This window comes from Mesoplodon bidens (genome assembly GCF_964165515.1).
Source record: "Mesoplodon bidens genome assembly, chromosome: 1".
Taxonomy (NCBI): Eukaryota; Metazoa; Chordata; class Mammalia; order Artiodactyla; family Ziphiidae; genus Mesoplodon; species Mesoplodon bidens.
The window spans coordinates 33,361,129-33,376,930 of NC_138176.1; the positions used below are offsets into that span (position 1 = coordinate 33,361,129).

Sequence of the window (15,802 nt, forward strand, 5' to 3'; positions counted from 1 at the left end):
GTATTCCCTGCTGCTACTGTACTCCAGGGCTGGGCAGACAAAAGAAAGAGCATCCTTAGGAAGGCTACCATGATGGGGTCCAAGTTCACAGTAGCCAGCACTCCCCACTCCAAAACTCAAGGTGTCCAGACAGCTGCTCTGAGCTGGGGTCTGCCTGCTCCCTCCCTCTCTGGGTAGCCAGCACTCCCTCCATGATCCATTTTGAGTTAATATTTGTATAAGGTGTGATGGTTAGATCGAGGTTCATTTTTTTGCATCTAGAGGTCTAGTTCCAGCACCATTTGTTGAAAGGCTGTTTATGATGTTTTGAGTTGCCTATCTCTTGATAACACCTAAATGTTATCAACAGTCTGTCTCAAAACCTTACTGCAAGAGGACTTGCTTATCAGCTAATCAAGCTTATCATCATTGGAAAAATCTGTTTCCTATTCATGTAAAGAAGAGTGTAAAGTTTAAAAGTTCAGGGTCTGGAACTAGGCTCCCTGTGTTTGAAAACTATCTCTGCTACTTACTTAGTGACCACAGCTATGGATTTCGGTCACATTTCCATGAGTCGGCATTTTGGACCAGGCTCAGCTACACAGTGATTCTGTGTCCTTGTCAGCTCTCCATTGGCTCAGGGTTGATTGTTGAGGGCCAGGGGAGAATCTGCTGGGATGATAGATCATCTCTATTCCACATGGCCTCTCATCTTCCACCAAGCTATCCGTGGCTTCTTCACATGATGCTTCCCAAGAACAGCAAGCATGGCAGTGATAATGTCTCTTGAGGCCTAAGCTCAGAATTTACACAGTTAGGCTTCTGCTACATTGTATGGGTCAAAGCAAGTCATAGGGCCAGCCCCTATTCAAGGAGTGGGAAAATAGACTCCACCTGTTAATGGGAGAAGCTTCAAGTATTGTGGCCATTTTTCCAATCTGGTAATATTGGTAAGTTACTCAACTTGTCTGAGCCTCAGTTTCCTTATTTATAAAATGAAGCTAATAATAATAACTAATTCGTAATAATACCTAACTCATGAGTCTTATTAACTCATGAGAATTCAGGAAGATGATGATAACGATAGTGATGATGATAGGCATAGCTAACCCTTTTTTTTTTTAAATAAATTTATTTATTTACTGGCTGTGTTGAGTCTTCCTTGCTGTGCATGGGCTTTCTCTAGTTGCGGCAAGCGGGGGCTACTCTTCATTGCGGCGCACAGGCTTCTCATTGCAGTGGCTTCTCTTGTTGCATAGCACGGGCTCTAGGCATGTGGGCTTCAGTAGTGGTGGCACACAGGCTCAGTAGTTGTGGCGCATGGGCTTAGTTGCTCCGCGGCATGTGGGATCTTCCCAGACCAGGGCTTGAACTCATGTCCTTGCATTGGCAGGCGGATTCTTAACCACTGCGCCACCAGGGAAGCCCATAGCTAACACTTTTTTATAATACCAGCTAATATTTATTGAGGGTTTACTTTGTGCCAATCCTTGTTCATGCATTAACTCATTTCATTCCCCACAACAACCTATGAGATCAATGAGATAACAGCAAGTAAGTGAAGGAGTTGAGATTCCAACCCAGGGAGTCTGACTCCAGAACCTACGCTTGTCCTTTCATATATCCTCTGCCTCTGTATAAGGTACATGAATAGTTAACACAGTTCCTGGTATATAGTAAATATTCATTTCAGTATTTTTATTGTTGATATTATTGTTTATTCTCATTAGACTCATTCACAGAAGGAGGCACTTTCTGATCTTATCCCTAGATTTTTCTTTGTATCCAGATTTTTCTGGAACCCCATGTTCACTGACCATGATAAGCAGAAGAGCAGAGAAGAAATTAAAAAGGCAAAGTGAAAAAGCATAGAAATACAAACAGAGGGAAGTGGAAGGCCAGGAAGAGAGATAGGAACCATGTCAGGGTTCCTTCCTCTTCAGGCCTGGAACACAGCCTCATTTATTACTGAGAATTAGGACTCTGATGCTGAAAAGCTGAAGGGCTTCTCCTCCCTTGGAGTGTGGCCCATGGCACTTTTGAGGAATATGGACAACCCCCTCCCCCAACACATTTGTATACACATATACCTCGGTATCCCCTCATCCTTAACAGGAGGAGATGTCTTTTCTTTAAGACTTAGAGCCTAAAGTTTCCTTAGAAGATGGGAAGAGATTACCCTTCCGGAAGCCATGGATTTTTCTTAACTAATCAAGGCCTTCTAGTCCTTCATACGGACCCTAAAATGTATAATACACTGCAGCACATAAAAAAATGCCCTCAAGAAAGATAGGGTCAATCTAGGAGGGTGAAAGCATTGTTGAATAGGAAACCCAGAAAAGCCCTGGACCCCATGGAGCTCTCCTTGGTGCAGAATCCACTGGATATGACTGAGCTTTTACTTGCTTAAAACCTTGTTCAGGGACTTCCCTGGTGGTCCAATGGTTAAGACTCCGTACTTCCAACGCAGGGGCTGTGGGTTCGATCCCTGGTCGGAGAACTAAGATCCCATATGTCACGCTGCCAAAAAAACACACCTTGTTCGTAGATGTGGCCTCTTCTTGAACTTTATCAGCCCTGATCTGCTGTGACCCAGTTGCCTGCCGCCAGAATGACCCTTGACTGCCTGGCACCAAGCCACGCCACCCTCCTCTGCTGATACACACTGCGGATCAGGAGTTTCATTCATGCTAGTCTGGCCTGGTAGGACTGACCTGCTTGCCACCACCTGTGTCCCTGAGGTTCCCTCTCAGGCTGCCCACCCATGCTCAGCACTTTGCCAGGCCAGGACATGCCCTGCAGTACACAGGAGAGAAAAGTAGGCAGCAGGCCTAGTTCTGACAGCTGTCAAAGAGACACGTGATACTTGGGTGCAGCTCTGAGCTCTGCATAGAGCCACTGATGATCCCAGGTCCAAACCCCAGGGGAGTAAGTCTCTCCCTCTACCACCCCTCCCTCCACCAGGTCAGTGAGGCCAGAACTATTATATGGGTACAACTTTTAAGCGTAGACTTAGGTGTGTGCATTGCTTAGGGTAATATTCCTGAAGGCGGGGCCAGGGCACCTATACTGATGAGCCTGATGGAGAAAGGGAGTTCTCCATGGAATGGCCCTCACAACACACCGGTGCTTTCGTCCCTGGGGCTCCCCCCGCAGGAACAGGGCAGCCCATAGCAGGGGTGTCAAGCCCCAGTTCTATCCCAGATGACAGGCTTATTGTGCAGCTCTCTGCTGGGAACTGGACTGCAAGCCTGTTGTTAAAAAAGACCTGCATCGTCTGTCTTGTTTCTCCAGCAGACTTGAAACATTGTCACTTAAAGAAACAGTTATTTAAGAGAGAGAAGGAAAGACTCTTTATGACTTCATTTAAAATGTTCTTTCTCAGTTTTGTGCGTGAAGGAGGCAGAGAGGGAGGAGAACAGGGATCTTCTCGTCGGTGAGAATAGGATTCTGCCTGCTTTACCCACCATTTTTGTAGCATAGAGAGAGACAGTGGATGCTTGATTACAGCTAGACGGGTCAGAGTGGTCAGGCGTTAGAGGCACTGGGTAGAGAAGTTCTGAGAAATCTGTCTGTAAATATAAAGGGAGGTGATAACGGTTGATTCAAGTGAAGGAAGTTACTCTGTAGTAATACAGTTATAGAAGAATAGTCTGAAAGGTGGCTCGGAATGATTACTTTAGTAACTCATTCCAATATTTATTAACGTCTGTAGTGATACCTAGAGAACGTGTTGTGGGGGAAGGCAGTCAGCAGTGGTGAAGAGGTTCAGTGCCTGACATTCAGCCGTGACTGTTAGATTTTCAGCTTTTTAATCAAGTTTGGTTTTTTGTTTTGGTGGGGGTTCTTTTGGTTTTTTGTTTTCATTTTTGTTTTGCCTCTTAGAAATTTTGTTCCATGCTACAAGAGAAAAGAATCAGGACAGAATTGATTAGGGGCAGATGTCTAAAGGGATACAAAGAAGTATCTGACTCCAACGTTACTTTCCCTTCAGAAAGTGCTCCAGTTTCTTTCATCATTGTTACAGGCAATTTGTAGGGAGATTAGCTATGATTTTTTTATTACTTAATACCAGTTACTTTGTTCTGTATTGTCTTAGCTAATCAGACTCACTTTTTTTTAATAGCGGTGTGGTTTCTTTAAAAGCACACATATTTTTCTGATTATGAAAGCAATACATTTTTACTGCATAAATTTGGAAAACAAAACAAGAATAAAGAGGAAAAATAAATCACCCATAACCCCATCATGAGATAAAATAGTAATATTTTTATTTATTTATCTTTTCCTATGCATTTAGACATGTATGTGAAACTAATATATGAGCATTTTCCTGTGTTATTGAAAATTCTAAACGTATTTAAATCTTTCTGCCCTTTTTTGGACGTTTACTCTGCTTCTATTTTTCCTGTTATAAATAATACTGATGAATAGCCTGCTGATAAATCTCTTTGTCTCCATCTCTGATATGTTCGTTAAAATAAATTTCTGAACATGGAATTGCTGGATCAAAGTTGTGAACATTTTTAAGGCTTTTGATATATTTTGCCAACATGTCTTCAGGGAAAAATGTTTCATTTAAATTATTGACCAGCAGTGTTTGAGTGTACCTGTCACCTGTCACCTGTGTACTGACTGGGTACAAACTCCACACAATACTAGAATAAAACATGCTAGATCAGTGTGGCTTTTGATATACTGGTTTTACGCAGTTAAGAATGATAAAGCTATTTTTTGGCGGCCAAACTGGTTACTATTTTGCATGCATATTTTCAATGAGAAATTATATTGTGTATTTCTATCCTTTTTTTCTTGCATTTGACTTTGTTCAGGGGCTGCAGGTCGTGTCCAGCCTTCAGCCATCAGACATGTTCGTTCTTGGAGCAACATCCCCTTTATCACGGTACCCCTCAGTCGTACGCATGGCAAGTCTTTTGCCCACCGCAGTGAGCTGAAGCATGCCAAGAGAATCGTGGTGAAACTCGGAAGTGCCGTGGTGACCCGAGGGGATGAATGTGGCCTGGCACTGGGGCGCCTGGCATCTATTGTTGAGCAGGTAATTGCCAAGATGGAAAATTCAGCTGAACTAAAACAAAATCGGCGTTTTAAGCTGTCATTTCAGGTTTCTCAGCTCGTAAAAATAATTCTAATTTGAGAACAGTAGATTTCAACCCAGTCTGAAAACTCTGTTTCCTGATGAAGGTGCCACTGGGAGACAACATCCCAGGACAAGCAGGTGGGGTGTCAAGGAGTGGAGTTGATTTCATGCAGTTCATCCCTCAAGCTTCTTACTGAGAACTAGCTGTGTATGTCAGTGATTCTTAGTCCTGGCTGCACATTAGAATCGCCTGAGAGGCCTGGAGGTGTCTGGGTTTCACAGTCAACCATTTAATAAGTATCTCGGGATGGGGCTCAAGCATCTGTGTTTTTAAAGTTCCCCAGGTGATTGATATGTAGTCAGGGTTGAGTACCCAGATGGACTTGTGTGAATATTGAGCTTTTTTTTTTTTTTTTTCTGTTTTGCTGGGCTTTATCTTTTCTAGTTAGCCTAGTAATCTTGAAATAAGTATGAGCTATCATTGCAAAGATTTCCCAAGTTCAGATTATAGTGAAAGGACTTATCAAACTCCACAGAGAATACCCATATAAGGCTTTCATTTAAAGGCAAAGGGATACAAGGCCACAGAGGGAGTGTAAGCAAGCATTGAGGGTCTGAGAGACATCCTATGCACAAGCCCATCTCCCACCCACCAGGGTCTTTTATTTGCACAGAGACCACACTCTGTCTCCAGACTGAATCACCAAAAGATCTGTGCAAGGAATCTTGACTTTGGAAGGCCTCACAGCAGAAGTTTTCAGTGGGAACTTTATGCCCCACTGGCCATGGAGTCAAACCAGGCTGACCACTGATAGTTTATCAGTAAAGAAACTGACCTTCGGGGTCATCATGGGAGTTTTGGACTTTAAATATCACATCACAAATCCCACTACCTTTATCTTTTCCAAGAGCAGGGATCAGCAAACTTTTTCTGTAAAAGGCCAGATACTAAATATGTTAGTCTCTGTAGGCTGTACAGTTTCTGTCTCAGCTACCATTGTAGCTGAAACAACCTTAGACAATACATAAATGAACAAGCATGGCTGTGTTCTGATAAAATTTTATTTTCAATAACAGGCACAGGTCAGATTTGACCTGCAGGCCATAGTTTGCCAACCCCTGACCAAGAGTCAAAAAAACCAAACATCCAGGTATCCTGGAGATAAAGCTAGAGCTTTTCCATTCTAACTGTAATTCAGCTCTATCTTCCATAGCCGTATTTTCAGTTTTAAAAAACAATTTTGGGGCTTCCCTGGTGGCACAGTGGTTGAGAGTCCGCCTGCCAATGCAGGGGACACGGGTTCGTGCCCCGGCCCGGCAGCTGGGCCCGTGAGCCATGGCCGCTGAGCCTGCGCATCTGGAGCCAGTGAGAGGCCCGCGTACCACAAAAAAAAAAAAAAAAAAAAACAATTTTGCTGGAGTTGGTATTAGAAAACTACTAACCTGAAATTTGATGTAATTTTCTTCATATATTTTCTGTACTAAGCAATTATTATCAAATCTGCCTTTCAGATTGAGTCCCTCAGATCAATTCAGTGTAACAAATATTTATCAAAGGGCTACATTGTGAGGGCCTTAACAGACCTCTAACGGTTGTCTCTGCCCTTGGGGAGCCAGACTGGGACTCCCAAAATAATTAGGTGATTGTTCAAGACAGGTAATATCCAAATGAGAGGGCACAAATGACAGTGGCTGACAGGTCCAGAGGTGGGAAGGCCAAATGAGAGTGTGGTCATTCTTGGGACTTCCTAGGAGAGCTGAGACTCAGGGTGGGCCTTTGTGACAGATAGGATTTGCACCAGCAGAGGGGAAATGTTCCATGCTGCTAAGTGCACATTGTGAATGGTGCCCCTGGAATTGTGTAGCCTGATGGTTCTGGGGACGGGGAGGCTCTACAAGTAGTTTCCAGGTGGGAGACAAAAGCAGGAATGAGTATGGCATGCTGATGGGCCAGAGAGGAGGTGAGCTTGAAAGCAGTGGTGGTGATCTCATCAGGGAGAATGTGTATAATTCCATTAGGCAGGGCTTTGAAACCAGGTAGAGGACTTGGGGTTCAGTCTAGGAGGAAGATTGAAGATTTTGAGCAAAGGAGAAACTTGATGAAGACAGTGGGGAGAACCTGGTAATGGTTTGCTTAGGTTGCCAGCTCTCCTTCTGGGGACACCCCTGGACCTTAAGGAACAGTTTTCTAGATCAGTGCAGTACTAACATATGGAGTCAACTGTCTTGTCCAAGGCATCTGATCGTGTTAGATGGACTCTGGAGCTGACTTAAAGAGGCTTCCATTGGTCAAAGATGGGAATATCTGAACATCAATAATTACTGCACTGAATTTAAACACATGAAATATGTTTAAATCTATGAATCACAATTATACTTTAAAAAAATTCATTGGTCATCTTGAAGGATTCTAGAGAACCTACTCATTTTGGAAACTGGTAAATAAAGAGAAAGAGACACATATCTGTGCTGCCTTTCATATACAAACCGTACCTCAAGGTAGCCAAATATTTAATGAAGGAAAGTTTCCCTTTATGGAATTATTCCAGCCTGTAAATAAAGAAGAAATGCATGAATTAGAATATCAACATTTTATAGCCCCTAATGAATTAATAGGTCTTGGTGATGATCATCAACAGTAACTAGCATCACAAAAAGAAAGACAGTCAGGCCTTATGTATCCCCTTGATGGACACCATGACCTGTAAAGAATTCTTGACAAAAAAAATCAAGCCTTCATACCTAACAGCAGTTTGCAGGAATACTATACCACAGAGACAGAAGCAGGAAAGTCAAGGCTGAGAAACCCTAAAGGACAAGTAACCCAGTTTCTTTAACAAATTACAAGGGAAAAAATTATAGAGAGGAACCTATGGATTAAAAGTGAATTAGGAGACACTTAACTAATTGCAATATGTGGGCTTAATTTTCATCTTAATTTGAGCAAGCTGAAAAAATTGGGGAAATGTGAACACTGACCAGATATTTGATATTAGGAAATTATTAAAATATTTTAGATAATGGTTTTGTGGAGGTGTGCATATACCCTCTGTTTTAGCAACTGCTTTCTGAAATATTTACAAATGAAATAATGTGTCTGGAGCCTGGGATTTATATTAAAATAATGGTGGAGGGACTTCCCTGGTGATCCAATGGCTAAGACTGTGCGCTCCCAATGCAGGGAGCCCAGGTTCAGTGCCTGGTCAGGGAACTGGATCCCACGTGCCACAACTAAGAGTTCACATGCTTCAAGTAAAAAAGATCCTGCATGCCTCAAGTAAAGATCCCACGTGCTGCAACTAAGACCCGGTGCAGCCAAATGAATACATAAATAAATGAGTATTTTTTAAAATAAATAATTAAAATAAAATAATGGTGGAGCTATAAAAGGAATATTGGAGAGAGAAATTGGCCATGAGAGGTGATTGTTGAAGCTGGGTGATGAGTACATAGGGTTTTGTAGTTCGATTCTTACCACTTTGGTTAAGTATGAAATTTTCTGTGATGATAAGTTATTTTTTTTAGATAATGGTCTATCATAGCTGTCTCCGAGTTCCTGAGCTAGGTTATAGGTTCAAGCATCAGGAGGAATGGACAGGTTAGGAATATTGAATCTTTGACTCTTTCATGTGGATCCGTCCTGGGTGGGAAACAAAGTAACCAAAACTGGTTCTAGGCAGACAGAGTGGAACAGCACTGTCCCTGGTCTAGCCAGAGGCAATGCATGAGAATCAGACATGCCCCAGAAACAGCTTTGTCTCCCCAGGTCATGCCTTAGAATTTGAGAAGCCATCTGCTAAGTTTATGTTGCAATTCCTGGCTCCAGACTTGTATTCTGGGCTTTATTTCCTGAAACAACTGGATCTTCCGCATTATAGACTCCTCCACATATCTTCAAGTCTTGTGGTTGCCAAACCTACCTACACACCAGAATCTCCTTATTAAAAACTTCTCATTTCTATCTGCCACCTACTTATCAGATTCAAGGAAGCATGTAGGACTCTGTATTTTTACCAAACAACCTGGGTGATACTTCCAGAGCCAGCTCAGTGCTGGTCTGTAAACCGGCATTTGGGATCCACTCATTAGTCCACCCTACCTGAATCTCTTGTGATGAGAGGAAAAAGATATTACAAGGACTTGTACCTTTTCCTTCCTCAATGTCAGGTGTCAGTACTGCAGAATCAAGGCCGAGAGATGATGCTGGTGACTAGTGGAGCTGTAGCCTTTGGCAAGCAGCGCTTGCGCCATGAGATCCTTCTGTCTCAGAGCGTGCGGCAGGCCCTACACTCGGGGCAGAACCAGCTGAAGGAGATGGTAAGTGCGGCTTCCCCACCCCCTGTAACAGGGTCCTCAGGCCTCCTTCCCTCGCCCCAGCCACACCTTGTCTGTTGGCATGTTACAGGCAATTCCAGTCTTAGAAGCCCGAGCCTGTGCAGCCGCCGGACAGAGTGGGCTGATGGCCTTGTATGAAGCCATGTTTACCCAGTACAGCATCTGCGCTGCCCAGGTGAGAGGCTGACCTCCACAAGGTGGGTGTGGGACCTGTGAGGGTGATTCCCGTGGAGCAAGGTGATATGAGCAGGGCTCTGGAGCCAGACTGCCAGGATACAGTCTCAGCTTCACCACTTGCTAGTTGGGAGATCTGGAGAAAGTTTTTAAGTCTAACCTTTTTGTGTCTCAGTTTCCTCATCTGAAAAATGAGGATGTCATCAGTGCCTATTGCAAACAGTTTTTGGAAGGGCTCAGTGAGAAAATATATGAAAAACATTTAATATGTCTGTTAAATAGTACTTTCTCAGTAAGTGTTAGCTCTTGTTATTATACAAATAACTCTTAGGACTACTGCAAGTACTGATGCTTCTGAAGATAGAAAGGTTAGATATCTTTATTTCATTGGCTTCTTTGACTTCAGCTGGCTTGTTTCTCTTTGCACCTGGTTGCCTTATATAATAGATATCTACTAAGTGTTGAAGGGAAATGCTGGTGGTTGGTTGTTTTTTGTATTTTTAATTATTTATTTATTTTATTATTATTTTTTTTTTGTGGCTGTGTTGGGTCTGCGTTGCAGTGCACGGGCTTCTCATTGAGGTGGCTTCCCTTGTTGCGGAGCATGGGCTCTAGGCTCGCAGGCTTCGGTAGTTGTGGCTCGTGGGCTCTAGAGCACAGGCTCAGCTCAGTAGTGGCGCACAGGCTTAGTTGCTCTGCGGCATGTGGGGTGTTCCTGGACCAGGGCTCGAACCTGTGTCCCCTGCATTGGCAGGTGGATTCTTAACCACTGCGTCACCAGGGAAGCCCGGTTGGTTGGTTTTTAATTCATTTAGCAAATATTTATTGAGCACCATGTGTACCAAGGAGTCTGTTAGACATTGGGGATACTGCAGTGAACAAATCAGCCATGTTCTAGTCCTCATGGAACTTAAAAATTTTTAGCGGTTCCCCCCTGAATGTGCTAGAACCTTCTTTCTACATTATTTCTTTTTTACCTAAATTTCCAGAATATTTTCAGTTGTGTTTTTAATCAGCTATATAACTACACACTAAATAGAAACGTCTAAATATCACAAAACAACTGAAAAAACCTTATTACTCCCCAAGTTACTTTCAAATTTGCTGCCTCTGATCCTATCATTTACACAGATGTTATTATACACAGATGATGTTATGTATACAGGTTTGGCTCTTGGATTTCCTATCACTTTTTCTGTTCTCCATTGTTTTTTTTTTAATTTATTTATTTTATTTATTTATTTTTGGCTGTGTTGGGTCTTTGTTGCTGCCTGTGCGCGGGCTTTCTCTAGTGATGGCGAGTCTGGGCTACTCTTCGTCGCGGTGCACGGGCTTCTCATTGCGGTGGCTTCTCTTGTGGTGCGTGGGCTCTAGGCATGCGGGCTCAGTAGCTGTGGCTCACGGGCTCTAGAGCGCAGGCTCTGTAGTTGTGGCGCACGGGCTTAGTTGCTCCGCGGCATGTGAGATCTTCCTGGACCAGGGCTCGAACCCGTGTCCCCTGCATTGGCAGGCGGATTTTTAACTGCTGCGCCACCAGGGAAATCTCTCTCCATCATTTTTAAGTTTATATCCACAGTGACGTTCTGGTATTATACCAGAGTGTCCTTGAGTAAGGGAGCTGAAACAGAAAGGCATGGACTTGGACACTTTTGTTTGTGGCTGGGACCCCACTCTCTGTAATCTTAGATTTTTTTTTTTCGGTTACATAAATGCAATGGAAATCTCAATTTTTGTCTCCTTTTATTATCAGCTCTTTTTTCCTCCATAGTGCAATAACAGTTTTAGTCTTTAATTTTTTTTAAAGTGCATGGAGCCAGGTGAGGAAACTTAGATCCAGGAACTATGCTTTTGTTTTGTTTTGTTTTTTCCCAGGTATGATACTTGAGGTGTTTTGTTCATTTGTTTGTTTTAGTGAAAGTATCATTAAAAATACTGTACATTAGCCGTTGTTTTTATTAATATTGATGTAAAAGAGCTCTGTGCCCTCCAGTTTCCAGCAAGCCTTCATCCAGGGGCCCCTTCACTCCCACACCTTTGCCTTCCCCATGATCTGATCTGTAAGAAATCTGTACCTTTGCACCTTATCCTGTGGTTCCTTGTTTTCTTTAGTAATCTTGTTTTGAAGACCATTATCAGGGGCTTTTGAAAATCTCCCATAAGTTGTTTGTCAGATTAAAGACTTAAACAAGGACAACAGCTGTTTTTCATTCATAGATATGAAACTTATTTGCATCCTAACAGATTGCCCTTCTCCAAGCACATACTTTTCTCTCTGGTCTCTTGTCTCCCATGTCTTGTTTGTTAAGCTGTTGGAGCCACAGGTGTTTTCACTGGACCTTTATACCTCCTGCTTGCCTCTCCTACACACATGTGTTTACTTTTATTGTTTGACCTTCCACCACCAGAACCAGGATCTATATATTCACCTTTTTCCCAGGCCTTTTTCCTACAGGGCTAAACTTTCTGAAAGGACATTCACGATCTAACCCATTCCATCTTCCCCAAATCATCAAGATTTTTATTCTGCATCCCAACAGCTAGTACGGGGTCTGGCATTTCAGAGGTCCTCATTAACTTTTTTATCCAATGAGTGAGTAACTTATTTCCCTTGGTGATGTTACCATTTTGTCTTCTTCGCCCACATTTTCCGTATCATTAAGGCTGCCGTCATCTTCTCAGTTACCATAGCCAGACCCTAGTTCAGGGCTTAACCATTCCCACTTGGACTGTTTCAGTACCTTCCAAGAATTCTTGGCCATCTGCCTCCAGCCTTTTCCTACTTCCGCGCTGCCCTACATCACAAGAACCCTCTTCCATGAACGTTGCAGGGATTTCACTGAAACATTTATTCCTGAGCTTCGGAGTTCGTTACCATTTTGTTTCTTGCTGTCACCCCCCCTTTATCTTTCTCTCCTGCTAAACAGTGCCTAGTACCCTGATTCAAGCCAGGGAGTGGAGCTGTTAACCGGCCCCCACACCCGGCTCTCCACTCTGCCTTTGAGCAGCTTGTGTGCATCCCGTCCCCTGAACGAAGTTATGTCAGCCCTTCTTTCAGTTTGTGACTAAAGACTCACCTCCGTAAACCTCTCAGACTCATCCCACTTGACCGTGTCTTTGGTGACTCTGGCAGTGGTCAGCCACAGAGCAAAAACAGGAACAACATGGCCCTATTCCATGTGGTTTAATACATTTTCCAGGCAGAGTAACCATTCAGTCACTCACTCACCACATGTTTCAGCACCTACTATGTATGGCCAGACTTTGAATCAGATGCTGGGATACAAAGATATTTTAGAAATTTATGGCAGTCATTACTCCGTCCAGTATCCCTCTAAAGTAGATACATTCATTTTCTTAATTTTGTAAATGGACGAGATTTCATAGCTCTCTGAGGATTAAAGTACTTTTGCAAAAGTCTTAAGCATCCTAAAATAAATCTTCCAGGTGATTGTAACTTTTTTCCAATCTCCAAAAGAATGGACAAGTCTCCGAAGATGTGTGTTCCGTTCTGAACTGTACGGGATCCGAGGAACCTAGAGTTTAACTCCTCTACTCTTAGCGTCCTTTGGATGCTGTTCCTCGGAAGTTCATCATTTTCCTGTCTCCTGCGTTTTCAATCTCTTTAACGCTTTTATTTTTATTTATTTTTTTAACATCTTTTTTGGAGTATAATTGCTTTACAATGGTGTGTTAGTTTCTGCTCTATAACAAAGTGAATCAGCTATACGTATACATATATCCCCATAGATTTTGGTGACCAATTTGGATTTCCACGATGAGCAGAAGCGCCGGAACCTCAATGGGACACTTCATGAGCTCCTCCGAATGAACATCGTCCCCATTGTCAACACAAACGATGCTGTTGTGCCCCCAGCAGAGCCCAATAGCGATCTCCAGGGGGTAAATGTGGGTAAAGTATTACCGAGGGCTGAGCATGCTGTAGACACTAATGCCATGCTATGCTGCATGTACTAACACCGGACATTGGGCATAAACAAGATGGAGAAATGGGGAGAGAAGCTGGCATCCTGGAGCAGTGGCTGCATAAGCTCTCCTGAAGACAGGGGGTTTCGTTCAGCTGGGTGAGGCGCAATAGTGATTTAAGGTGGTGCTGTGAGCATGGCTTGTGTATGTCTGTGGATAGAAGGGTGCATGTTTGGAAAGGGGGTTGCCAGTAGGCATGGTGTTTTGCAAACTGAAAGGCCTGTAAAAGCTGTCATGCACATACTCAGGGTTGTTAATTTTTCCTGCCAGAGCCTAGCTGAGTACTTCCGTGAACTTCTTTTTGAACTGCAAAGCTCACGACTTTTTACCTGCATTTTAGGTTATTAGTGTTAAAGATAACGATAGCCTGGCTGCCCGTCTGGCTGTGGAAATGAAGACTGACCTCTTAATTGTTCTTTCAGATGTAGAAGGTACAAAGTAATGCCTTTTCTTTTTATCCAGTCTTTGTTTTAAATACTACATGTGTGAGCACATGAGTTCCCCTCTTTGTTTGAGTGCTTCTGATCTTTTTAACTGTGGACCATTATTTTCTGAGCCATATGGTCTGAAAAGGGTTTTATGATTCAAAAGAAGGTGGGGGTGGTCTGGGAGATGGAGTTTGAATGCTGAAATGTTGTTATTTCCAGGCACTTTAATGTTTTTTTTATAACTGCTTTATGGAGATAGAATTCACGTAACATATAATTCACCTATTTAAAATTTATATTTCAGTGATTTTTAGTATATTCATACAATTGTTCAACCCTCACCACAATTTAGAACATTTTTTATCACCCCATCAAGAAACCCATACCCATGAGCAATCATTGCTCACTTCCCCTGAAACTCTCCTCTCCAGCCCTTGGCAACCTCTAATCTACCTTCTGTCTCTGTTGATTTGCTTGTTCTAGACATTTTATATAAATGTGATCATACAGTATGTGATCCTTTGTGACTGGCTTCTTTCACTTAATGTTTTCAAGGTTTATTGATATTATAGCACGTATTAGTACTTTATTTATTTTTACTGCCAAATAATATTCCACTATATAGATATACTACGTTTTATTTACCTACTCATCAGCTGATAGACATTTAAGCTATTGTGACTAATGCTTCTGTGAACATTTGTGCACAAGTTTTGGTGTGAAGATGCTCTTTATTTTACTTAGGAGTAGAATGGCTGGATCATATGTTTAGCCTTTTGAAGAAATACCAGCCTGGTTTCCAAAGCAACTGCACCATTCTACATTTTCCCAGCAGTGTATGAGGGTTCTAGTTTCTCCACATCCTCACCAACACTTCCCTCTTGGTATCTGGTATCTTGGTATCTTTTTGATTATAGCCATCCTAATGGGTGTGAAGTGATACCTCATGGGGGTCTTGATCACTTTTAGTTTTAATGTAAATCACAAGACACATTATTTTAAATTGGAACCACTGCAGAAAATCCAGGCTGTATGGCCACTGTGTTCTTCTGTGTTAACTCTTTTCCTTTCTGCTTTCGCCTTCTTCGTGGAGGGGACCCTCATGGCTCCAACTTGGCTCTCCATTCACTCTTCTCACTTTCTTAAGCTGTTCCCGTTTTACATTTTGACCCATAGATATGGTAGATGTGTCTAAAATAGGCCAAACCTACAGGATCCCAAAAGTCACCCATTACATTCCCAGGAAGTCAGAAAAACCTATTTAGTTCCCTGCCCACACCCATGGCAGGTTAACATGGCAGGACTTGTTCCCCAGTTTACGCTTCAGCAGCATAAGTGAAGGACAGGGGGCTGCCTGGTGGAGGCAGGGACAGGTACCAGTGCTGTGATCTGTCTTCTGTGCACGTGGAGGGTCAGAGATGTCATACTTACAGATCAGTATCTTTACCTGTATGAAGTCTTGGTACCATGTTTATTCACTATAAATTTGAAGTCTCAGGATAGGAACAACTAAGCTGGGGTAAGAGTAAGCCACTCTGGAGAACAAGGCATTTTGGTTAGTCACAAGATTTTTTTTCAACTTCTGATGTGTACAAATACTGTGCTAGGTGTTTTATAAATGTCAATTTATTCACCCTTGTAGCAACCCTGCAAAGTAGGTAGATTAGCCTATTATTCAGATGAAGAAATTAAAAATTGAGTTCACATTAGTTAAATGGTTTATTCAAAGTCACATAGCTAGTACTTGACAGAGGCTGGTTTCGAATCTAAATCTTTTCAGTTTAAAAATCTACACTCTTCTCTC

General features: G+C 42.6%; 1 protein-coding gene across 4 annotated transcripts in view; it reads left to right on the top strand.

The window, feature by feature from the left end:
• ALDH18A1 (aldehyde dehydrogenase 18 family member A1) overlaps positions 1-15,802 on the top strand; it is a 46,615-nt gene that overhangs the window by 11,037 nt on the left and 19,776 nt on the right. For 2 of the 4 annotated variants that reach the window (XM_081234297.1, XM_081234296.1), the window contains 5 exons: positions 4,812-5,035; positions 9,245-9,394; positions 9,483-9,587; positions 13,334-13,492; positions 13,911-14,001. In XM_081234297.1, the coding sequence (XP_081090423.1) occupies positions 4,812-5,035; positions 9,245-9,394; positions 9,483-9,587; positions 13,334-13,492; positions 13,911-14,001 (729 nt within the window). The remainder of the gene's footprint in view (positions 1-4,811; positions 5,036-9,244; positions 9,395-9,482; positions 9,588-13,333; positions 13,493-13,910; positions 14,002-15,802) is intronic. The other 2 variants (XM_081234298.1, XM_081234299.1) reach the window with 2 other exon arrangements.